This window comes from Pelophylax lessonae (genome assembly GCF_965119305.1).
Source record: "Pelophylax lessonae genome assembly, chromosome: 2".
NCBI classification, from domain to species: Eukaryota; Metazoa; Chordata; class Amphibia; order Anura; family Ranidae; genus Pelophylax; species Pelophylax lessonae.
Window position 1 is genome coordinate 116,222,818 of NC_138769.1, and position 24,909 is coordinate 116,247,726.

General features: G+C 45.2%; 1 protein-coding gene across 1 annotated transcript in view; it reads right to left on the reverse strand.

Annotated features, from left to right (window-relative positions):
• The window catches only part of PIGL (phosphatidylinositol glycan anchor biosynthesis class L), a 275,149-nt gene that overhangs the window by 62,419 nt on the left and 187,821 nt on the right, over window positions 1–24,909 (reverse strand). Inside the window, exon 3 of the mRNA XM_082247317.1 lies at window positions 14,145–14,235. Coding sequence (XP_082103443.1) covers window positions 14,145–14,235 — 91 coding nt within the window. The remainder of the gene's footprint in view (window positions 1–14,144; window positions 14,236–24,909) is intronic.

A 24,909-nucleotide genomic window follows, 5' to 3' on the forward strand; every position in this document is an offset into this window, starting at 1 on the left:
AAAATGCAGGTAGCATTGATGTACTGGAAAGATAGGGACATACCCGTCCACAAAGGCCAGGTCTCCTGAATGGAGATAGGCAATACCTGACCTAGCAAATTCCATGCAGAATTTTTGTACTTGGAGAAAGAGAAAGGTGTTGAGATCCTTAAGATCTAGAATGAGGTGGGTGCCTCCTCTGGTCTTCAGACAGTGAGCAGGTTTAAAAAGAAACCCTGGAAACACTGGAACCTTTCTTTTACCGAGACTAAAATTTGACCCCTTGAGAGAGAAATTACACCAATATTTGAGGGAATGTTGGCAGGTTTGAAAACATGGAACAGGGTGGAGGCAGAGACTGAAAAACCGGCTTGTAGTCTTTGATTACAATGTTATAAGGCTAACATACACCCCCTTCCCACTTTAGATAAGTGAGGACACCCCATTATTGTGAGGAGGACTTGTTTGTAGATTTGGAGGATTCAGGGGTCCAGAAATTATAGGGAAACTGAGTTCCTGTGCCTTGGATTTAGAAGCTTGGAAGAGACAAAGGGAACTTTTTTTTTTTTCCAAGAAAATAAACGTTTATTGAGCTTAAGAATCTCGTAGTACAAACAGTATAAAAGATAAAAGATATGACAGGAACATGACGTGCAACACAGTGCAATACAGGTCAAGATACAAAAATTCACATACAATCATGACATAATCAGAGGAAAGTGCAACTGTATGGGTATTATAAATTGTTCAGATACCAGGGCTCAAACACAGTGCATGATTCAGGAAGTCAAAGCTATCCTAACAAAGGAAGAAGAACCAAAAATAAAGAAAAAGGGAATGGGAAAGGGGAAACATTTCCACTGGAATACACATACAACAACACAGTAAGTATTGGAAGACCAAGTAACGTCTAGCCCATCAAGAGCCTATCCATCACCAGCTGAAGTGGTGCCAGGGACGGGTCATACCTGGTTGCCAAAGGGAATAAAACTTTTTGTGTGCCTTACGATGTTGATAAGTCACTTTTTCTCTAATTAGTAAATTATTAACTTGTTTGATCCATTGTGCCACCGTTGGTACACGGGAGGTTATCCAGTATCTAGCTATCAATTTGCGGGCCAGATACAGCAGTCGAAGGACCGCCGTATGGGCATGTGGTGTCAAACTCTCTTCCTCCAATGCACCAAGCAGACACACAATCGGATCCCTAGGTAATCTAAAATTATAAACCCTGGATATAGAGTCTATGACCTCGTTCCAGTAACGGAACAACTTGGGACATCTCCAAATCATATGAACAAGGGTGCCCTGATCCCTGTTACATTTGGGACACACATCGGTCTCCCTACGCCCCCATTTAAATAACTGAACTGGAGTTCGATAAGCTCTATGGAAGAGATATAGGTGGGAGATTTTATGCGATGCCGACACAGAGACCAATTGTATGGAGGAAAGACATAATTCCCAGGTTTCTCCATCAATAGGGCCCAAGTCCCTCTCCCAGCCAGCCCGGGCCGGAACAGAGGCCGGATTCTGCAAAGCAGCCAACAGAGTAAGATAAATGCGAGAGATCATACCTCATTTGTCAGTAGTCCGAAAAACATCTAATGTCAGGTTATGCTCAGTCAGCCTAAGTGGTACTGTCCTTGATTGGATTGCTATGGTGTGGCGCAACTACAGGTATCGAAAAAATTATTGCCTAGGGAGATCAAACTCCTATTGGAGTTCCTGAAATGATTTCAGTATCCCCCCCCCCCCTATAAATCTGTGCAAAAAAAGCAATGCCCCTTGCCTCCCAGCGCTCCATCCCCTCCAACAGAAGCAACTCTCGATAATTGGAGCTCCGCCACATTGAAGTACCGCGAAAGAACCCCTTTATTCGGAGCAGTTTCCAAACACATTGACACAGTGTAATGAGTAGCCTGATCGTCGGGAGCGAGGCCTCTAGATGCGTAAACCCGGCCTCTAAGTGTGTGAAAGCTGTATATGGAGAATTAGGGGAACCAGAAGAGCACGGATAGGGTCGGAGAGATTATGCAGCTCCCAGCCGCCCAGATGCTGAATCTGGGAGGCGAGGAAATACACCCTGGGATTGGGGACTGCAAGTCCTCCATTGTCTCTGCTCATCTGGCACGTGGCGAGCCTAATTCGAGCCACCCTCTTTTTCCAAATTAAATCACGAAACAAGGATTCCACTCACAGGAACCACCGCTTTGGGATTCAAAGGGGAGCATTGTGGAGTACGTAGAGGAGTTGGGGAGCCCAGATCATCTTGACAAGGTTAGCCCGTCCCGCCACACGCAGAGGAAGTTTGCACCAAGCCGTACACTTGATGCGAAATTTACGGAGCAGGGGTACTAGGTAAAGTTCCAGGTATCGTCCTACATCTGGGGACACTTGAACACCAAAATAGTTAAACTGATCCACCACGCGTACAGACACGGCGCAAGCTGGCAGGGGGGGCAGTGATGGGATCCAATGGCGAAAGGACTGATTTGTCCCAATTACTAGAGAACCCGGAGAAGGAACCACAGAAGTCAATAAGAGACATAGCCTCATTCAGCGACTCCCCCGTGTCCCCCAGGTATAGGAGGCTGTAGTCTGCATATAGAGAAATTACATCAGCATGGGGACCCCGCCAGAAGCCAACAATCCCCAGGGAGGCCCGTATGTGGGCTGCCAATGGCTCCAAGGCCATGGCAAACAGCAGGGGTGAAAGTGGGCACCCCTGCCTAGTGCCCTGGAAGTTGAAGGATTCCGACAGTTCCCCATTGATCCTCAGCCTTGCCCGTGGATTAGCATAGAGTAGTTTAACCCAGCTTATAAAGGTCACACCCACTCCAAAACGCCTCAGCACTGCCCAAAGATAAGGCCATTAGACACTGTCGAAGGCCTTAGCTGCATCCAGGGAGAATATCGCTCTGTTACCGGGATTATCTACAGGGAGCTGAAGGTTAAGGTATAGACGCCGCAAATTCAAGGCCGTGGCCCACGTGCGGATGAAGCCCGACTGATCCCTATGAATGAGAGTCTGTATGACCACTGACAGTCTGGAGGCCAACACTTTGGTCAGTAGTTTAATGTCTGCCGTAAGTAGGGAGATACGTAGGTCGATACGAGTCAGCCAGCAGCGGGTCCTTACCAGGCTTAGGAATCAGGACAATAATAGCCTCACTCATAGAGTCGGGTAGTGACCCTTTTTGTAGGACGTCATTAAATACTTGTAACAGGATAGGCACCAGTTGTTCAGAATATCGCCCATAAACCTCGGACGAAAGGCCGTCCGTTCCCGGTGATTTACCTTTTCGGGGCAGCTTTTAGGGCCATAAGAAGTTCATCCTTGGTCAAGGGGGCGTTAAGCCCCACAGCCTCCGAGGCAAACAATACGGGTAACTCACAGGCATCCAAGAAATCCTCCACCACCTGTGGCGCAGCCGACACCGTGGATGAGTAGAGATCCGAGAAGAACTTCCGGAGAGCCCTAGAGATATCAGGGGTAGTACTCCACTGATTGCCCGAAGGGCCCCTAAGCTCCGTAATAAATGCTGCTGGCTATTGGGACCGTACCAACATGGCCAGCATGTGGCCCGTGCTCTCACCCTCCTCAAAATGTTTTTGTTGAAGAAAGAACCTTTTGTTTTCAACTAGCTGTAGTGCCACCGTTTTAGAGCGGGATTGGGCTGCCAACCAAGAGCGCTGCATGTCATCAGTAGGGTTATTCACATATGCCTCCTCTGTCCTTGTCACTTCCGCCATAACCGTATTCTCCCACAATTTAGTAGAGGATTTAATATTGTTAATAAAATAGCTAAATTGTACCCGCAAAAATGCCTTTGCCGCATCCCACACCACTCCCAGGTCCGCCGTATTCAGGTTAGTGTGAAAGTAGGAGGACAATAGAGCAGACAGGGGGTCTGGCCGAGGGAAAAGCGTTAACCAGAAGGGGTTTAGTTGCCAGAGGGTCTTCCCCGGAGCGGGGCATGGTCCGAGACTCAGCCTCCACCACAAGTGGCAAGAGGGCCCCGTTACCGAACCCCATGTCAATACGTGAAAGGCCTGCCTGCGCAGCTGAAAAGCATGAGTACACACAATCACCCAGATGGCCCATTCTCCACACATCCGTCAGTCCAAGCTCCCCCATCAACCGAGCACAGGGGGTCCCGATGCCAGCCGGTGGAGGGGCACTGGAGCGAGGGGAGAACCTGTCCCAGTGGGGATCCAGTATTGCAATATAATCACCGACCACTAACAGAGGAACCGCTGGAAGTCCAACAATTCGCTCCGCCAGTAGTCTAACTACCCCAGTAGAAAATGGAGGCGGGACATAAACTGTAATAAGTGCACAAGTCAACCCCCCAACAGTACATAGCAAGATCACAAATCTACCCTCCGGATCCAAGAAACTAGAGGAGCAGGCAAATCTGACCCCCTTCCTCACCAAGACACAGACCCCTCTGGAGTAATTAGAAAAAGTAGAGTGATATTGATAACTAAACATAGTAGGGGCCAGGCTAGGCGACAGGTCGGGGGACAGATGGGTCTCCTGCAGGCATACCACGCCAGCCTGCAATCTTTTTAGATTTCTAAGTACCGCAGTTCTTTTCAACGGGTTGTTCAGTCCACGAACATTCCATGAAACGATGCTTAAGGTGTCAGCCATATCTGGTCTTGCAACAATAGACTTAGACAGGTAGTTTAAAAAAAAAAACATAGGGCAAAGTACACCAAGGGGGAAGAGTGAGCACAGGAGGAGAAGGAGATGTCCCATAAAAAGATAAGGGGGCAGGGTAGTCCGAGTCCCCGACACACACAAGGGTAGTACCATGGTTCATGAGAGAGGACGTTACGGGTGAAGACAAGAACATGGTCAATAGATCCAGTGGAAAAAAGGGTAAAAATAAAGGGAAAGAAAATGGAAAAAAACTTCCAGGGATAACCAAACACGGGAAGCTGGGGATCCCTCGGCAAGCCCACCGCCAACATGTTCGGGTGGGAGTCGGCTGTCGTCAGAGTTCGTCCAACCAGAACCCATCGGGGGGGGGGGGGGGAACGGTGGGAGACGCAGCTGGCTCAGCTATCTCCACAGGAACAGCGTAGAACAAAACAGGTAACTTGTTGTGAAGGTAAGCTGTACATGTAGACCAACCTCCGCCTAGAACAGGGTGTCATGGAGAGCACCCTATCCCAAAAGTAGTAAGAACTTCAGCAGTACAAAGTCACACAGCAAACAGTATTAAGGGGCCCCTCGTCCCGGGGACATCTTGGGGGCGCATTGCTCGCCCCTCCACCTCCAGCCATTGAGCCGCAGCCACAGGATTGTCAAAGAACTTCACTCCATCCCTCGCCACCACCCTAAGTTTAGAAGGATAAAGCATGGCATACTGTAGATTCAGCGCTCTCTTTCTTCTCTTCACCTCCCCAAACTTTGCCCTCTGCTTCTGCACCTCCGCTGAGTAGTCCGGGAAGAGGGAAACTTTAGAGTTATCAACCACTAACTTTCCTTGCAGACCAATTGCCTTGGTCAGGATGGCATCTCTATCCTTATAATTTAGCAATTTAAAGATGAAAGTGCGTGGTGGGGCTCCGGGGGGGGGGGGGGCGCATGGGAACTCTGTGCGCCTGCTCAATCGAGAACATGGGAGTGAACGAGTCTTGACCAAAGGTGGCTATCAACCAGTTTTCAATAAAGTTGATGAGGTTTTTGCCCTCAGCCCTTTCTGGTATGCCGATTGCTCTAACATTGTTACGCCTCATTCTGTTTTCAAGGTCTTCCAGCCTTGCGGCCTGTTGTGCAGCCAGGAGCGCTGTATGTTTAACCTCCCGATGTAATGGCGGCATATCATCTTCTATGGAGCTAACATGGCCCTCCACAGCTGAAGTACGCTCTCTAAGCTTTTGCATGTCATGCCTGAGAAATGTGATTTCAGCCTTCACCCCCTTTAATTCCACAGTGAGCGCAGAAATGGAGGTATTACAAGTGGTAACTGCAGTCATTATATCTCTCAGTGTGGGTTCAGCAGTATGAACTGGAGAGGGATGCTGGAAAGTGCAGGCAGTGTCCCAATATGAAAGCTGTGCAGACAGATCCCCCAATGGGGTAGTATCATCAGCGTCCGAATGGGAGTCTGGGGAGGTAGTAGGGGTGGCAGCAGCAATAGGTGCGGGGCGCGTAGCAGGCTTTGTAAAGAATTTCTGTGCCGCTTCTCTGTATGTCTCCTTCTGGGAGACACGCTGCGGCTGGGCGCCATCTTGGGCCTGCAGCTCGGGAGCATGCCGGCCGTTCGCCTGCCGTTTGGCCATGGGACAGCGGGGATGGAGGACTCACCGATACACCCAGGTAAGCAGGGGATCTCAGAGTTGCCGCGACCGGTAAGTTTTCAGCCGAATCGGGTGTCCGCAGGATAAGTGAACAGGATAGTCGGCGGAGCGAGTGTCTCACACGTCCGGCTACATCCACTGCTCGGCCACGCCCCCACAAAAGGAACTTTACCTAGCTTCAGATATAGGTGGGCTTCTAGATTGAGGTTCTGCCATCTTTTGCTGGAGCAAAAGAATACTCTTTTTTGACTTCTCAACTGATAAAGTTGTCCAGGAATTAAGTAAAGAGGCACTCCCAAATAAAGAGCATACCTATTAGATGTTTCTTACAGTGTTATCTCCACAGATTAGCACATGAGCCACAGGGGCCTCCACAAGTATACCGAACTAAAGCCCATTCTGAAAATTTGGCGTATAATATCAGCTAGTCTAAGGTCCAGCAGAGGGAAATGACCGCATTAGAAGTTTGCAGGTTAGGACCTGTAAGGGAGAATAAGGCCTTGGGAAATTCTTCCAGCCTTTTAGCCACAGAAGTGCAGAAGTTAATATGCTGAAAATGTCTTAACAGGCTCAGGGATGTTAAAAGAAAACAGACTGGTAATTTTAGGTATAGTTGAAAATAGCTTCAATTCCAGCGAATGTGCAGACTATATCATGAGGGAACAAGATGGTATCCTCATGTTTTGGAGTTATGTCTGCAGATTGAGACTCCTATACAAAGACGTCCATTCTCCTAGGCTGTCTTACAGCTTTGCCAATGTCCAATCAACTGAGGATAGCAACATAACCAACCTGTACCTGTGTCACAGTACTTCACCTTGTGTTCCGTAAAGTATGGATAAGAGAAAAAGTTTTGGCTTTAGATAGTATACAGTGGTTAAAGAAAAGAAGCACCCCCTTTAAAATAATCACATTTTGTTGCTTTGCAGCCTGAAATAAAGACAGACACAGTTTATGTTTTATCCAGCTGTATTTTCTAGTTCAACTTATAACATTCCATTGAAAGATATAACGCTAACATGTCATTAAAAAAAATAAAATTCAAAACCAGAATCACTGAGTTGAAAAAAGGATCAACCCCTTTAATGTCAGTATTTTGTTGAACCATCTTTTGCTTTGTAAGTATGCACCCCCTGGTTACTAGTGATAGGATTACATGTCGGAGCCTCCAGAAAGGAGAACAGTGGGCAGCACAGTAGTGCAGTCACAAAATCTCACTCCAAATATGGCGAGAAAAGTAGTCAAAAAAGCAGCAGTAAGGCTGCTATGGAAGTGGCGGAGGGGAGGATTTTTATTATGGGTGATTTTTATACAGTGGAAGATCCCTCATTGGATAGGATGAGGGCCCCTGCTGGTTCCCCGGCTCCTTTGGCGAGATGGTTGGCCACTTATGGATTCCGAGATGTCTGGAGGTATACACACCCGGATGTCAGGGAGTATTCCTGCTATTCTGAGACGCATAAATCTCTGTCTAGGGTGGACACGGTTCTTGCTGAGGAGCTGGGCTTGGAACTGGTGGAGTCTGTGGAGTATTTGCCCAGGGTTCACTCAGATCATTCGCCCCTGGTTCTCACTCTTCGAGTGGGAGCTCGGGCGGGTATTCGTCAATGGAGGATGGAGGCGAGCTGGTTGCAGGAGGAATACATTAAAATGAAATGTACTCAGGCCATTACCAATTACTGGGTAGAGAATGGGGCTTATGGGGCTCCCCCGCTTCAATGGGAGGCCTTCAAGGCTACTTTGAGGGGGGTTTTCTTGACAGAATTGAAGAGTTTTCAACGGCAGCTGGCCTCTACCAGGGTGGACAAAGAAACTGAAGTCTCTCGGGCGGAGGTGGACTATGTGCGCAGCCCTGACTCTGACAGACTGACTAGCTGGCGACAGGCGACTAGAGACTTGCAGCTACTGTTGACGGATCAGACTACTAGAGCGATGTTGGCCCAGAGACAGAGGATTTTTGAGTTTGGGGACAAGAATAGTCGTCTCCTGGTGTTCTTGGCCCGCCCGGAGCATGCCCCGATGCATATCAGATGTGTTACTGGGGCATAGGGACGGGAGGTTACGGACTCTACAGAGATACTGCAGGAATTTACCTTTCTATCCCAGGAATGTAACAGGAATTGAAAGAAAATCTCTTCAATGAGAGGGAAATTCCCCTCTTAGATAATTTTTACTAGACCAGATGTCCCCATTGAAAGATTTACCCTTAATTTATGTTCTGGTGATAACTGTAAAATCTTGGCTGTGCCATATCTTTCTATTATCATAAAAATGGTCACCAAGACAAATAGAGAAGGTGAATCTGCTTAACGGGAACATAGACAGCAACTAAACGGAAAATTTTATACTTACCTGACGGTAATTTTCCTTTCCTGATGCATAAGCATGACAGCATACACTTATGTGTATAGGCTCAGCCCCTTGCCCAATCAGGACTGGTTATACTATATCAATGAGTCGTCCATCCTAAGGCGGCGTTCTTGTAACTATACTCAAATGCGAAACCCCCAAGGGAGGGACCTGTATGCTGTCATGCTTATGCATCAGGAAAGGAAAAATACCGTCAGGTAAGTATAACATTTTCTGTTTTCCTGACACAAGCATGACAGCACACACGTATAGGATGTAGCACGCCAACAAAAACCCATAAGGGAGAGCCAAACATGGTTTGTAGTATATGAATCTAGTTGGTATCCTGTAAAAATAATTCTGGACCTATGAATTCTGCCCATGAGCATGCCACCTGTCTGCTAAAGTGGGCTCTGCACTAGATTGATGGATTCATCTTTTTTCCTATGACCCCCCCTACTTCGACCCAAGATGATGCCATCATTCTAGTGGACAATGAAAGTCTTGTTCTGATACCGCCAGGCCTGAAGAGACCCCTGTCTGACTTTCTAGAGAAGGGCCACTTCCATGTATTTCTTCCACATCGAGTCCACTACCCAAGCTTGTGGTGACTTAGACATTTCAGTTTGGACATGCTGGAAGGGCGATGTCCTGTTCCAGATGCAAGGATGCAGACCTTTGTATGATGCTGGAGAAGAAGAAACTAAAGCTTATTTGTTTGATAAGGGTAGCATTAAGGTAGTGTACTGCTTGACGCTTGGATATCACAAATCCTTCTCACAGACGTGATACTAGCCTTAGGAAATACTGCTTCAGTGTCATGGAAAATGTTGAGGAAGTCTTGCTCAGAAGAATGGAGGAGTGGGACAACCTTCCCAACACTAGTTGCACTGCAAGTTCTAAGGGGAAAGAACGATCTGTACAGGCCTTTTGGAATTGGTTTACCAAGATGTGCAGCGGTCACTGGATCTTAGGAAGTGAGGACCTGACAAGACTTGACTACCACTTAATCCCTTATCCCGGCTTACTTTCAGAAATCTTAATCTTTACAGTCTGGAGCAGAGGATTCCATCCCTAAATTCTGCAAGGTTTCCCATGTTCTAGTATACCTGAAGTTTGTAGCAGGTTCCCTGGCTTCCACAAGGTTTCAAATACTGAAGGTGAGACCCGTAGATAAGCCTTCCATACTTGGTCTCCCAGCTGCTAGATCTAACTTGGCTGAATTTGGATACACTTGGCCCCACTGTGTATGGTCTGAAATGTCAGGAAGGAGAATAAGAGGTTCTTGGGCCAAAGACTGTACTTGAGGACACCATGGCCTGCAAGGCCACCAGGACATTATTTCCCTTATTACAGCTGGAGGACTATGGATCCCGATGAGGAGCTTGGAGACCACTGGGTCTGGTGGCTACAGGCCAACCTGCCAATACATGTTAGTAGATTCACTGCTTCAACTTCTGGGAAGCTCCTTCTTGCAGGAATAACTTCCATTCATGACCATAGAAGTCACTGTCAGGTTGAGATTCATTGAACTGCTTGTTGGTCTGGGGGCACACTCTTGACATCCAAGACTTTGTATCTTACAGTGTCTGACAGGAAGTTCAGGGAAGCCAGAACACAAAGAAAGATGAGATGAGACAGGTTCTACTGTTGGTAAACCTGAACGGGAGATACCTTTAACATAATTTTAATAATATTGAATTTCTTCTTGCCACGAAGATAGAAGTTTAACATTGCCATCCGTTTGGAGCATAACTGAGGCCTCCTAGGCCGTGTTGTCCAAACCAAACAACTTCAATGCTTGGGAATCACTGCACCCCTGATGTTAGCCATTTAGTCCTCCATTGGCATATGTCATTGACCTTAAGCTAGGAGGCTACTGAGATAAATACCAAGAAAGTGAATGATGATTGGTATGCCAGGAAGCTGATGAAAGCTGAAAAGATTAACTATCTTTAGCCACCACTAACGGGATTTGTCTCATATGTGGGGTCATCTTCTCTGGAGTAGGAAGCAAATCTTCTATTACCTTAGAAGGTCAGATTATAATGTTCTCAGTCTTTCAGTCAGTCCAACAGACTGCATGGATTACTGCAGACTACTTCTCGACCATTTGAGACTATGGGATATAAAAAGATGGGATAGAGTAATAACTTGCCCAAGTGAGAACCTAATACTGTCACCTTCTGTGAGGGCAACTCTACAGTATTCTCCTAAGTGCCCAAAATGTCATTATTATAAAGGGTCAGGGCTGTGTATACAGCATATAGTTAGTCCAAAAACCGAAGACACGGTGCAGACCCACAGCCTCATATGGAGGTAATCAGCTATTGCATATTCACTGATGCTAAATCTCACACATCTGTGTGATGTAGATCCGCTTTCGGGAACAAGCAGATCAAAAAGCGCCTCCCAGTATCATACAGGATAACCGGCCTCTGCACTTCTCAAATCCAGACTCATGAGAAGTAAGCTGGTCTGGTGTATTTATTCACAACTGAAGATTGTAGAATAAAATACCAAAGTACCAAGTGGTTACCATGTGGTCCTGGTGGCCAGCGAGGATGTTGACAAGGTCCCATGTGAGTACACCAAATAGACTTGTTGTCACTCTCTCCCTTGAGATGTCACAGAACCCTAAAGAGTATGGATGAAATCCACATGAGGGGCTAGAAGTAAATCGAGATGGGACACAGCTTGACGAGCTTGACAAAGCGTATGCGTGTGAAACATGTAGTCACGGCAACAAGGCAAGCTTGAGTTCCACGTTGGTTCCTGTTCTGGGTCAGATGCCCAGCGACCACGTGAACGGAAGCTGCGCTGCCTGTGGCGCTTGTATGTTATGGCCGGCACACGCGCCGGCGACGTCCATTTTGGATTCACTTCTCGCCCCTCATGTGGATTTCATTCATTCTCTTTAGGGTTCTGTGACATCCCAAGAGAGAGAGTGAAAACAAGTCCAATTGGTGTATTGACACGGGACCTTGTCAACGTACTCGCTAGCCACTAGGACCACATGATAACCACCTGTATTTTGGTATTTTATCCTACAATCTTTAATTGTGAATAAACTATTTTCATATTATCTCTCGCTGACTGTGTATGGGTTTATCCCTCATATATATACCACTACTGTGCGCTGCCCGTGTTTTGTCTACTATGTTTTGCATCTACATCCCATGCCAGGGACTGGCGGCATTGTTAGTGGTTTATTTATCATAGCGACCACTGGCTCAATCGATCATTTTTCCATAAGGGGTGTTTTGGATTGTAAGCGCCTGAACTTCATACAATATTCTTTATCGTTTAAGCTTACCTACCTGGGCAGCACCCATCCCAGACTGGCTCTAAGGTGATGGGACAGGCTCTATTCCTGAACAGGTGGCCACCAATATACCCCCAGGCAGCTACTACCGGGAACCGGAAGTTATCCCAACGCCATCTTGCTGCTCCTCGTCGACCGCAAGTCTGCTCACACCATCGCCATATACACATCCATCTGGAAAGGGCAGCCCGCAGTACAGCCACAGGAAGTAAACAAGGAGCCATCTTGGAAGGGGGCAGCTGCCCTAACAACAATGCCAGCGTTTTGCAAGGGAAACGAAATATACACAAAGCTCCAGACTAACCAAATAGTGTGTGGAGCCACAACTCACCAGAGGGAAGAAACTGGATCAATCCCAACAATCAACAAGGTAGAACGGTTTACCTGGATCCAGAGACCAGTATCCTGCACCCCAGTACCTGGACATGGGGGAAGCCTCCCTCGTATAGGCTGTTTACACCTGAACGGAGGGAGCTTGGTCACAGGATGGGCTGAACCTGTGCGGCTGGCCAGATGAATACGGCAAGGTGGGGGCAAAAAAAAAATCTTCCTTCCATAGTTATAACTGATTGAGCATTTGAGGAACAAAAAGAGAATGCTGCCTTAGGGGAGGCGACTCATTTATAACCAGTCCTAATTGGGCGATGGGCAAAGCCTATACCCATACGTGCATGCTGTTATGCTTGTATCAGGAAAAATTCAAATCTAAAAAATAAAAGTTTTGTCTATAAATTCATTTTAAATATTTCACATATGCACAGTATTTTAGATAACAATCTAGGGACAGTCTTTTTCAGATACAACTTGTGAGATACTTAACTTCTGTCACTAGAGGGCACACGTATTGCACAAACAGCTATTAGGATGTCGTTTGTGTTCCTTACATTATACTAAAATAAACAGTATAGTACATAACTAAAAACTGCTTTCATTTTGCATTCTATTTTTTTTTTTTAGATGTCTACAAAGGTGTACATAAAAACTATGTCTTGTGATAATATCAAAAATTTTACATTTTTTATAAAATTTTTCTTTTTAGTTAAGTGTCAGCAAAATAATACAGCAATTTTTAAGCAATTTAAATCTTAACAAAAGCCCACACAAATTCTAATCATAATGCTCTTGAGATATCTGTCAATATAACAAATAATGTTCTTTCTGTTCTGAAGCTGAAGGCTGGGTTCACAATAATGCGATTGCAGACATCACATTTGATTTGCACTGCATGCCTGTGCACATCACAAATTTACCCATACAGTAAAGGCTGAAATCGCATTTTCACCAACATGGTACAGGACCTTTTTTGGTCCACACTGGAATGTAATCGCATGGGTGTTCAGACCTATGCGATCCGATTCCAAAGTTCGCACTGCGTTCTGCAAAACCGATTTGGGGATGTCATTAACTTTATATTTACATCGGCAGCAGCTCGCAGAGCACAGTGTGAACTGCCTGTGATTCTGACGCGATGCGGAAACCACAGGAATCGCTGTGGTTCCCGTAACGCACCAGTGTGAACCTAGCCAGAGGGAGCTAACTGGCAAATTAACTGATCTCCTCAACCAGGACAATTTGGTGCCTGTGCCTAAAATGAATAAAGATTATGAGGAGCCACAATCAGTGTGCTAAGCCTAAAGGAACTGTATACGAGATTCCAGTGATTGAGTTTATAAATACTCTATAGCCCAACTCCTTATTGGTAGCATTTTCATTTTAAAGTGCTGGGAAATAAATTAAAAGAAAAGATCCATTAATGCGGACTTCTGATCATGTCCGTCTGTCTGTTTTTTTTTTAGGTGGACCTACATAGAAGCTCCATGTAAGTCTATGGGCAGGCAAATGTACACGGATGTGCATCTGTTTACATCTGCTTACACTTGTATCCATTCAGGTCCAAAAATAAATAAAAAATAATGAAAAAGACTACGTCCTTCCTTTTCCATTTTTATGGATTATAATGTGACGGATCAGAAGTAGCCTGATATAAACTGACAAATGTCTGTGTTTATTTGGCTGTCCATCGATTGAACAACTACCACTGTCATAAAGCAGAAAAAACTGAATACACATGGATGTCACAAAAGTTACATATGTCCCACTGTGCTCCGATTCTGTGAACAACCAATTACAGACCATGTGATAGGACCTCATACAAAGAATTGCTAATACTTACCAAATCAATATTCTGCTGTTTTATATGGGTTACAATTAGATCTGAGAGGAGATGCACATCCCATTGTACATTGGGATCGTCTGGAAGGTTTCTAGAAAAGAAAAAAATGCTTACATTGAGAACACAGAAATATAGTGACACTCCAAAAGACAAGGTTTTACACATATATTGCAGTTTTTTGTTTTGTTTTAAAAGTATGGTCAGAGTTTTTTTGGTCATACTTCTTTTCTGGGTCACAGGAGTACACTTACTTTTGCACTTCTGTGACCCAGAATCAGCTGACAACGGGCTAAAGCCTGCTGTCAGCAGAAGTCACAGAGCCACTCCAGGCTGTGGAAGGACCCCGATACAATAATGTCGGGATCCACCCAGATGCTTAACAGGCAGCTGGATCACTTTTTCAGTGCACCGCTTAGGGCCTGTGCCAGCCGCTCTCGCCCCCCTCCCCAGTCCAGCACTACAGTGAATGCTGGAGCGGCAGAGTACAGAGCGATGACCGACAGTCAACACTCTCTGCTCAGAGCAGACTAAGAACTGACCGCTCAATTCTCAGGCTTAGATCTGGCGGGGGACAGCTGCAGCATCAAAGGGATGCTGCAGCCATTGAAGTGAATATAGATTTTATTTTCATTCCCACACTTAAGCAGTAGTAAAGTCCGCTTTTTTACTGGTACAGGTAAGCCTCTAATAAGGCATTGTGCTCTGAATGTACAGCACACTCAAGCATCATCATGGCCAGACTATTCAAATGGCTGGATTTCACAAACCCGGAAGGAAGGGAAGATGGAAACCCTGTCAGGAGGGATCTGCTTTGCAGATAAGCTCGTCATAATGTCTCCCTCTTAGATTGTAAGCTCTAACGAGCAGGGGCCACTGATTCCTACTGTTTTAAAGTGTATTGTATTTGTATTGTCTACCCTCAAGTTGTAAAGCACTGCGTAAACTGTTGGCACTATATAAATCCTATATAATGATAATAATAATAATAATGTGCTAATAGTGCATATTAGCACATTATGACATTTACCTGCAGTGGGACCTTTTTATTTTAACCACTTCCCGACCACCCGCCGCAGATTTACTGCGGCAGTGCGGCTCTCCTGCGTGAACCGAGGTAGGTCTACGTCGGTAGCGCGGGAAGCTAGGGGGCGAGCGCGCGCCACCACCGGTGTGCTCCCGCCCCCACTCGGCAGCGGGGAAGCCAATGCACGGGTGAGGCGGCTCCGATTGCGGTCTGACACCCGCGATCGCTCCCCTCTGAGAGAGAAGGAGGGTCGACTGTTGTAAACACAGCCGACCGTCCTTCTCCCTGCAATGACCATAGAGCCCATGTGATCCTTCTATATAGGATCACATGTCTCTATGGTCATTTCACATGCCACGCCCCCCACAGTTATAATCACTTCCCTAGGCTCACATTTAACCCCTTGATCACCCACAGGGTTAACCCCTTCCCTGCCAGTGTCATTTTTACAGTAACAGTGCATATTTTTAACACTGATTACTGTAGTAATGTCACTGGAACCTAAAAGTGTCAAAAAATTCAGTTAGGGGTCCGATCTGTCTGCCGCAATGTCGCAGTCCTGCAAAAAATTGCAGATTGCCGCCATTACGAGTAAAAAAAAAAACAATAAAAATGACATAAATCTTTCACGTAGTTAGTAGATGCAATAACTTTTGCGCAAACCAATCAAAATACGCTTATTGCGATTTTTTTTACCGAAAATATGTAGCCTGATCATTAAGGGGGAAATCCTTCCGGTCTTAAAGTCGCTAAAAGAGACTTTTCTACCACTTTAAAGTGTAAGTTTTCCTTTACAGAAAATCTGAGCGGTGACCTTACACTGGACCCCCTCCCCACCCCGGGTCCCGCTTCACTGGTACCTCTCAGTGCGTTTGTACAAGAGGCATATACAGTGCTGACCAATCATAATCCATCTACACGGTCCTTTGTGAGGAAAGGAGAAAAGACAGGAGGATTTCAAATACCCGGACAGTGGAAACGGTGTTCCGGTCGCTGACAGAGCAGGATCAAGGGGCTGCAATACAGCTGGACTGGGGTGGGGGTTTAGAGGGGGCCTTACACTTTAAGTTGAGATTCCTGCTTCTTTTCTGTAGATATTACATTTTTCCTATGGACTGCAAAAACGTAACAATGAGAGGGTGCGCAGGAAGCATTAGCCCCGGTTCACACTTCAGCCCAATTTCAAAGTCGCAGATCAGTGCGATTGGCACCACCAATTTCATTGCAGCAGAAGTCTAAGCAAGTCACAATGAAAACTGAAAAAAGCAGTGCAGGAACCTTTTTCATAATGGGGTGCCACTTGTCAATTGCATCTGTGTGAATGAGGGCTTATTGCAGAGCTTGTCAGTAAATGTAGCAAATCACTGAACTGTTTCCCACAATGATGAATCATTGGTCTTGGAGAAGCAGGGGAAGAAGATGCCTTCTTTGAGAATCCAGAAAGTTTTGTCAGCAGATCAAAAAGTAGTAATAAAACTTTCCTTGCCATGGTAAGAAATTTGATTCTGAGCTGTGAAAAAACACTCTAACAAAAGATAAGTAAACTTGGCAATTTATTCAAAGTATCTATGACTCCTAAAGAGGAAGTAAAGCTTCCTTTGTAACTTGTACCTATAGGTAAGCCTTACGATAAGGCTTACCTATAGGTAGTGTAAATATATCCTAAACATGCACCATTTAGGATATATTTACTTTGCATGCAGCCAGTGATATCACTGGCGCATGCGCTCTGAAGGAACGGCCCCCCATGCCGTTCCTTCAGAGCCCTGTGCTGTAAACGGCGGCTCCTGTGCGCATGCGCGGGAGTGACGTCATCGGGACTCCGGCCAATCAGATGGTGGGAGGGCGCAAACCCGGAATGAAGACGGCTAAACATGTCGGCCGTGTCACCAGTGAGCGGGCAGCACTACGGGGGCTTGGTTCTAAGGTAAGCATTTTATAATGAGCTAGTATGCGATGCATACTAGCTCATTATGCCTTTGTCTTTCAGGTTTTTTTTTTCCTGAGGTTTAAAAACTCTTCAAGCCTGCCATGCATGGATCTAAATCCGGCTGCTTCAGAAGGGACTGGCAGAATTTCGATCCATGTTTGGGCAACCTGGTTGTACAGAAGTGGATCTTCTTCTGTACAAGCAGGCTGTCAGATAAATGCCACTCGATCAGTGCTACCGAATATAGCCAGCAGCTCTGATCAGTGTACACTGACCATTGGGAACTCTAGCTGTCATATTACAATAGCTCAGCGGAAATTGTTCCCCCATCCACCTTGAATGTGTGGATTGGGGAATTGGGTTTATTTTTTATTTTTTTTGGTTCAACACGCTGGTTAAAATGTAAAAAAAAAAAAAAACTGACCCATCTACCAAATAATTTTGATCACTACTGCAGTGAGGAGAAAAGTCAAAGCGCAGGATGGAAAACTTTTTTTGCAAATTTATTTCTAACAGTCTTTGTGGTTTTTGTGTGGGAAAGTCTGTTTGTTCTAAAAGCAAATGTTAACGAATATGTAAACCCAACATTTCATATTCCTTATATGTGCCTGCTGTACGATGTACTTGTATGAAAAGGTATCCTGTTCTCTTTGTATTGCTTCATTTATGTGAAATTCCTGGTGTTCCCGCCAGTCCCTCTGCTTTCCTATTAAAAACTGACCAAACCAAGCAGGAGAACACACTTTGGTCAGTTCTCTAGCTATGCTCTCCTCCAATGATCAGAATTGTCCTGACACCCCCCCCCCCCCCACTTCAAGCACAGCCATTTACTGGGAAGACTAGGATACTGCTGTTTCCCCCCTCCCCAGCTCTCTAAGCTCCTTATGCCATTATGAACAGAGGGTGATGTGATGTGATCAGTGGGAAACGGGTATTTACAATGTTTTTTATATGTATGCCCCAATGTTTTGCCTTTCATTTCTATTTTAGGCTCGGTTCAATCTGCCGTGACCTGAAAGTCACGCGACTTTGCTAGGCGACTTCACTGCGACTTTGAAGCGTCTTGAGTGTGAATTTGAAGCTACTTTGAAGCAACTTCAGGGTAATCTTCCTGTAATGTTGGATCAAAACCACATCAATTAAGATGAGTATTGACTTGTAAGTGACTTCAATTAAACTCTATGGGCAGAAGTCAGAATTAAGTCGCCTTGAAGTAGATCGAAACCTTTTCTAAAGTCAGAGCAACTACAGTAGTGCTAATTAAGACCGCTCTCATTGACTAATCTAGGATTGCATATGTCACACAACTTGGGGTCTCACAACTCGGATCCCAAGTCGTGGCAGTGTAAACCGAGCCTTAAGGCATGTTTCACACGGACTTCACTTGTATAAGGGTAGTGTGAACAGCAAGCGTTGACAAAGCATTTGCAGAGATTTCTGTACACTTTGTTGAAGCTTTTAAATACCGTTTAGCTCCAGTTTGAAAATGTTGAACAGAGATCCTATTGGGAGTATTAATTGCCACTTTAAGAAAGCTCCTAGCAGGCTTTCAACAAACTTCAAGAAGTTCGTCCTGGTTCACATGTGTGCAATGTCAGACATACAACTCGCACAGGACCTTTTTTTGGGCCCGCACCAGAATCGGATTGCATGGGTGTTCACACCTATGCAATCCGATTCATGTCCGATCTGACAGTTCGCACTGTGATATGCGAACTGATCTGGGGGTGTTGTTAACCTTGTATTGACACCCCCAGCGATTCGCATATGGCAGTGTGAACTGCCTGCGAGTCGAAATGCGATGCGGGAACCTGCAGTGGATTCGCAGGGTTCCCGCTTCGCATATGTGTGAACTGGGACTTCAGAAGCCTGCTAGCAGCTTGTTTAGAGTGGCAATCAGCAATCCTATTAGGATCTGTGTTCATCATTTACAAACTGGAGCTGAATGATACTTTAAAAGATTCAACAAAGATTGCGGAAAGCTCTGCAAATGCTTATTTAAAGCTTGCTGTTCACATCGCTCTTATACATTTACAATTTATTTTTATACAATTAATATTATTTTTATTTTATACAGTTTTTTTCTACACTGTAATCCGGGGTATTGTTAGCATTTTTTGTGAGCTTTGTATCAGTCTGAAGTTCTGAACTGATTTTTAGGGCATAGCATCCCACTTTTTTTTAAAACAAAGTCTATAAACATCGCTTCCCTTGCAAGGGGTCCTCAACATCAAAAAAATGATGCTTCCAAAGCACCACTGCTAGGAATACTAGTTCCTCGGACTACCGGTTCTTCAGGCACACTAAGACTTGTAGATTGCAGAACCTCACTGCACAGAAATAGGGTTCTCCAGACCCCCCAAGCTTGCACGCTCTACCAGAGACTTCCTGGACTCTCTCTAGCCCCTGGACTCAATAAGCACCTCAGCTGTTTTGGGCACCCAGACCCGTGTAACTGTCCTAATTTTCACAGTCCAGTAAAAAGGAGTCCCCACCCATGGGGTGCATTCTCCTTCAGGAACACACAGTTCTTCTGAAAGGGCTCGTCACACATATGGAAGCAACTGCCCTGAGCTCTTATCAGGCCTGGCTTGTACTGAGTGTGTGCATCTGGACACACACCCAACTTGCAGTCTTTTAGTAAGAACTGAATATGGGATTGAAGGTTCTGTCCCATCCAAGACACTTTGGAATCTTCAAACTCCAGGCCCCAAACTGGGGTTATAAAAACTCGGAGAAAGCTGAAAGAGATTGTAAAGTCTTTTTTTTTTTTTCTAAATAACAAACATGTTATACTTACCTGCTCTATGCAGTTGGTTTTGCACACAGCAGCCTGGATCCTCCTCTTCTCGGATCCCTCTGTGGCTCTCCTGGCCCCTCCATCCTGTTCAGTGCCACCACAACAATCAGCCTGCTGTGGGGGCACCCGAGCCAAGTCACAACTTGTCCATTCAGGGCCCCCCCCCCTCTCTCCTAATTGGCTGAATGATTTTGATTGACAGTAACGGGATCCAATCCCCTTGTGCTGCTGTGTCAACCAATTGGGGGGGGGGGGGGAGTCCCAGGGAGCTTAGACACTCCTGCAACATCGCTGGAAAAAGACGGGCTCAGGAAAGTGTTAGGGGGGGCTGAAGGGAGCTGCTGCACACTGGAGGTTTTTTTTTTATCTTAATGCATGGAATTCATTAAGATAAAAAACCTTCCGCCTTTGCAATCCCTTTAAAAGCCAGCTTACTCCAATACGAAAGAGCATCTTAGAGCTTCGCACTCTGTCTTATGCCCCGTACACACGTTCAGATAATCAGACAACTTATTGTTTGCATTTTGTTGCATGATACTAACATTGAATTCGACAATGCGTACAAACCGTAAAACAATGGCAGCCAGGTTTTTTCTGTGCTATTTTAGTGCTTTTGAGCATGCGCGGTCTTTGTCGATCGATTTTTAGCGGACGCATAGTGTACTGATGAAACGATTGTCGTTCGCGAGGCTGTCGTACGACAGAAGTTTTCCTGTTTGTCCCTTCGGATTTTGTTGGATGAACTGTCGTGATCGGCTGTCGAAAGCTATGTACTAACGATCAGATTATCGTGCAATCAGGTCGAAAGCGAGTTTTGTCGTACGATTATCGTAACGTGTGTAGGGGGCATTAGAGCAAACCTTATGTCAGTTTTACCTTCGTTCTCGCAGTGTCAAGGCCCCTACTGTCACAACACTTTTTTATTTATTCATTTTTAGTTTTTGCTTGATTGCTGTCCCCTGAGTTGTAGATATAGTAATAATTATTAGGGGTTCTGAGACCTGAATGTTACAGATGGGGTTCCTCCATGTTAAAAAGGTTAAAAAAAAGGCTGTTCTAGAAGAAAGGGGTAGATGCTCAAAAGTTTGTTCTAAAAAAAAGGCAGTTGAGTCACCGGTTGAGTCAGTGACTCCAGATTTCATGGACTGCATGAATCTGGTAAGGTTCCTCCAACAAAGCATAATGATGTTGTGTGTATTATGTACAGTATGAGAACCATTTCTTATCTCAAGTGTTAGCCTTGACACACATGGAAAATACAGTTCTGGATGATGACATTGTAAACAGATAACAACAGCAGAGTGCTTTTCTGGAAACTATTGACGTCAGCAGAAGGATTTTCAAAAGTGCAATCTTGCTTAGAGTACACACCTTGTTTACCTTTACTTTATCTCTGTACAACTTTATTGTGCCAATAATTCAAGTATTCTTTTTTTTAGTTTTGGATTGAGTAGGGAAGGATTCAACTCTCCCCATGCCCTGTCTGGTGTCTATGTTCCCACAGGGAAGATTCACCCCTCTATTTGTCATGGTGACCATGAAAGAAAGAGATGAAGGAGAATTATCCAATAGGGACAACTATTTTGGTGACGGCTGTCTAAGAATTCCCTTCATTTTGGGGAGATTCCTCATATTTACTGTTACAAATCAATGACAAGAAGTGAAGGGGAATCTTTCCTGCAGGACACATACAGCAAAAATATCCTGATCCCAAACAAAAAATGTAAAAGGTTTTGCTATGTACAGTGGGTACAGAAAGTATTCAGACCCTCTTAATTTTTTCACTCTGTTATATTGCAGCCATTTGCTAAAATCATTTAAGTTCATTCTTCTTCCTCATGAATGTACACATAGCACCCCATACTGACAGAAAAACACAGAATTGTTGACATTGTTGCAGATTTATTAAAAAAGAAAAACTGAAATATCACATGGTCCTAAGTATTCAGACCCTTTGCTCAGTATTTAGTAGAAGCCCCCTTTTGATCTAATACAGCCAGGAGTCTTTTTGGGAAAGATGCAACAAGTCTTTCACACCTGGATTTGGGGATCCTCTGCCATTCCTCCTTGCAGATCCTCTCCAGTTCTGTCAGGTTGGATGGCAAACGTTGGTGGACAGCCATTTTTAGGTCTCTCCAGAGATGCTCAATTGGGTTTAAGTCAGGGCTCTGGCTGGGCCATTCAAGAACAGTCACGGAGTTGTTGTGAAGCCACTCCTTCGTTATTTTAGCTGTGTGCTTAGGGTCATTGTCTTGTTGGAAGGTAAACCTTCGGCCCAGTCTGAGGTCCAGAGCACTCTGGAGAAGGTTTTTGTCCAGGATATCCCTGTACTTGGCCGCATTCATCTTTCCCTCGATTGCAACCAGTCGTCCTGTCCCTGCAGTTGAAAAACACCCCCACAGCATGATGCTGCCACCACCATGCTTCACTGTTGGGACTGTATTGGACAGGTGATGAGCAGTGCCTGGTTTTCTCCACACATACCGCTTAGAATTAAGGCCAAAAAGTTCTATTTTGGTCTCATCAGACCAGAGAATCTTATTTCTCACCATCTTGGAGTCCTTCAGGTGTTTTTTAGCAAACTCCATGCGGGCTTTCATGTGTCTTACACTGAGGATAGGCTTCCGTCGGGCCACTCTGCCATAAGAGTGGAGGGCTGCAGTGATGGTTGACTTTCTACAACTTTCTCCCATCTCCTGACTGCATCTCTGGAGCTCAGCCACAGTGATCTTTGGGTTCTTCTTTACCTCTCTCACCAAGGCTCTTCTCCCCCGATAGCTCAGTTTGGCCGGACGGCCAGCTCTAGGAAGGGTTCTGGTCGTCCCAAACGTCTTCCATTTGAGGATTATGGAGGCCACTGTGTTCTTAAGTGAACCTTAAGTGCAGCAGAAATCTTTTTGTAACCTTGGCCAGATCTGTGCCTTGCCACAATTCTGTCTCTGAGCTCTTCAGGCAGTTCCTTTGACCTCATGATTCTCATTTGCTCTGACATGCATTATGATCTGGAAGGTCTTGTATAGACAGGTGTGTGGCTTTCCTAATCAAGTCCAATCAGTATAATCAAACACAGCTGGACTCAAATGAAGGTGTAGAACCATCTCAAGGATGATCAGAAGAAATGGAAAGCACCTGAGTTAAATATATGAGTGTCACAGCAAAGGGTCTGAATATTTAGGACCATGTGATATTTCAGTTTTTCTTTTTTAATAAATCTGCAACAATGTCAACAATTCTGTGTTTTTCTGTCAGTATGGGGTGCTATGTGTACATTCATGAGGAAGAAGAATCAACCTAAATGATTTTAGCAAATGGCTGCAATATAACAAAGAGTGAAAAATTTAAGGGGGTCTGAATACTTTCCGTACCCACTGTATATACTGTAAAGCTAAACTCCAAATAGAAATTCACCAATAATACAAATATGTATTAAATAAAAAGCCATGAAATTATGATTTTTTTATTTAACCACTTCAGCTCTGAAAGGTTTTACTCCCTTCACAACCAGGGCATTTTTTGCTATTCGGCACTGCGCGACTTTAACTGCGCGATCATACAACACATTATGTACTCAAATAAAATGTATATAATTTTTTTCACACAAATAGAGCTTTTTTGGTGGTATTTGATCACCGCTGGGTTTCTTATTTCTTATTACATAAACAAAAAAAGACTGAACATTTTGAAAATAAAAAACAATATTTTGTAGTTTCTGTTATAAAACATATCCAATAAAATCACATTTCTTCTTGAGCCCCCGTTCACACTGGGCGACCTGTCAGGCGACCTGGTCGCCTGACAGGTCGCCGTAGGTCGCCTCGCATAGAGAAGCTGTGGACCCGTTCTAATAGGAGCGACACAAGTCGCTCCGACTTAGAAAAAGGGTCCGGAGCTTCTTTGGGGCGCCGGAGCAACCTGCATAGACTTCATTTGACCTGTGAGGTCGCCCCGAGAAGTAGCATCGCCCCAGTGTGAACGGGGCCTAAATGTAGGCAAATGTATTTTGCTACATGTCTTTGGTAAACAAAAATCCCAATAAGTGTATATTGATTGGTTTGTGTGAAAGTTTTAGCCTCTACAAACTACGGTATATATATTTGAAAACTGATCACTCCTAATGTACTGACGGGCCTTTCTCATTTCTTGAGGCCTCAAAATGCCAGGATATTACCTACTACCTAAATTGTACACCCTTCTAGCGTTAGTGTTTAGTGGCAGGGTCCCTTGCATTGGCGTTCAGGGCTTTCTTATCGGAGCACCTGTTCCCACCGTCTCTCTCCATGATGGCATCATACCAGGACTATAGTTATACTGTTGGACGGAGATCATCCTGTCTTAGGGCCACTTCATATTGGTGCGGTGCGGGAACCCTGCAAACCCACTGCGCATTCCCTCAACGCACCCGAATCACAGGCAGTTCACACTGCCATATGCGAACTGCTGAGAGTGTCAATACAAAGTTAATGACAGCCCCAGATTAGTTTGCATATCGCTGTGCAAATGTTTAATTCGGACAGGAATCGGATCGCATAGGTTTGAACACCCATGCAATCCCATTCTGGTGCGGATCAAAAAAAGGGTCCTGCACGATTTTGGTCCGAATGTGATGTGAATTCAGCCATACAATCTGTATGGCTGAATTCACATCGCACAGACATCGCTATTGTGTGAACCTGCACATATAGTAACAGTATCTCAGAGCGAGTGTCCTGCAACCTGCTTCCACTCTGCAAAGTCCAAGAGTCCTGGGCTCGGAGGGGCAGTCCGCGGGACACGGACACTTTATTTACAGTAGCACAGTAGCTGTAAGAGGAGGAGTGAAGAGAGATACTATAGAGCAGTGATGGCGAACGTTGGCTCCCCAGATGTTTTGGAACTACATTTCCCATGATGCTCAGCTACACTGCAGAATGCAAGAGCATTGTGGGAAATGTAGTTCCAAAACATCTGGGGAGCCAAGGTTCGCCATCACTGCTATAGAGTGTAACCAGGGCAGCCATCAGACATTTTGGGG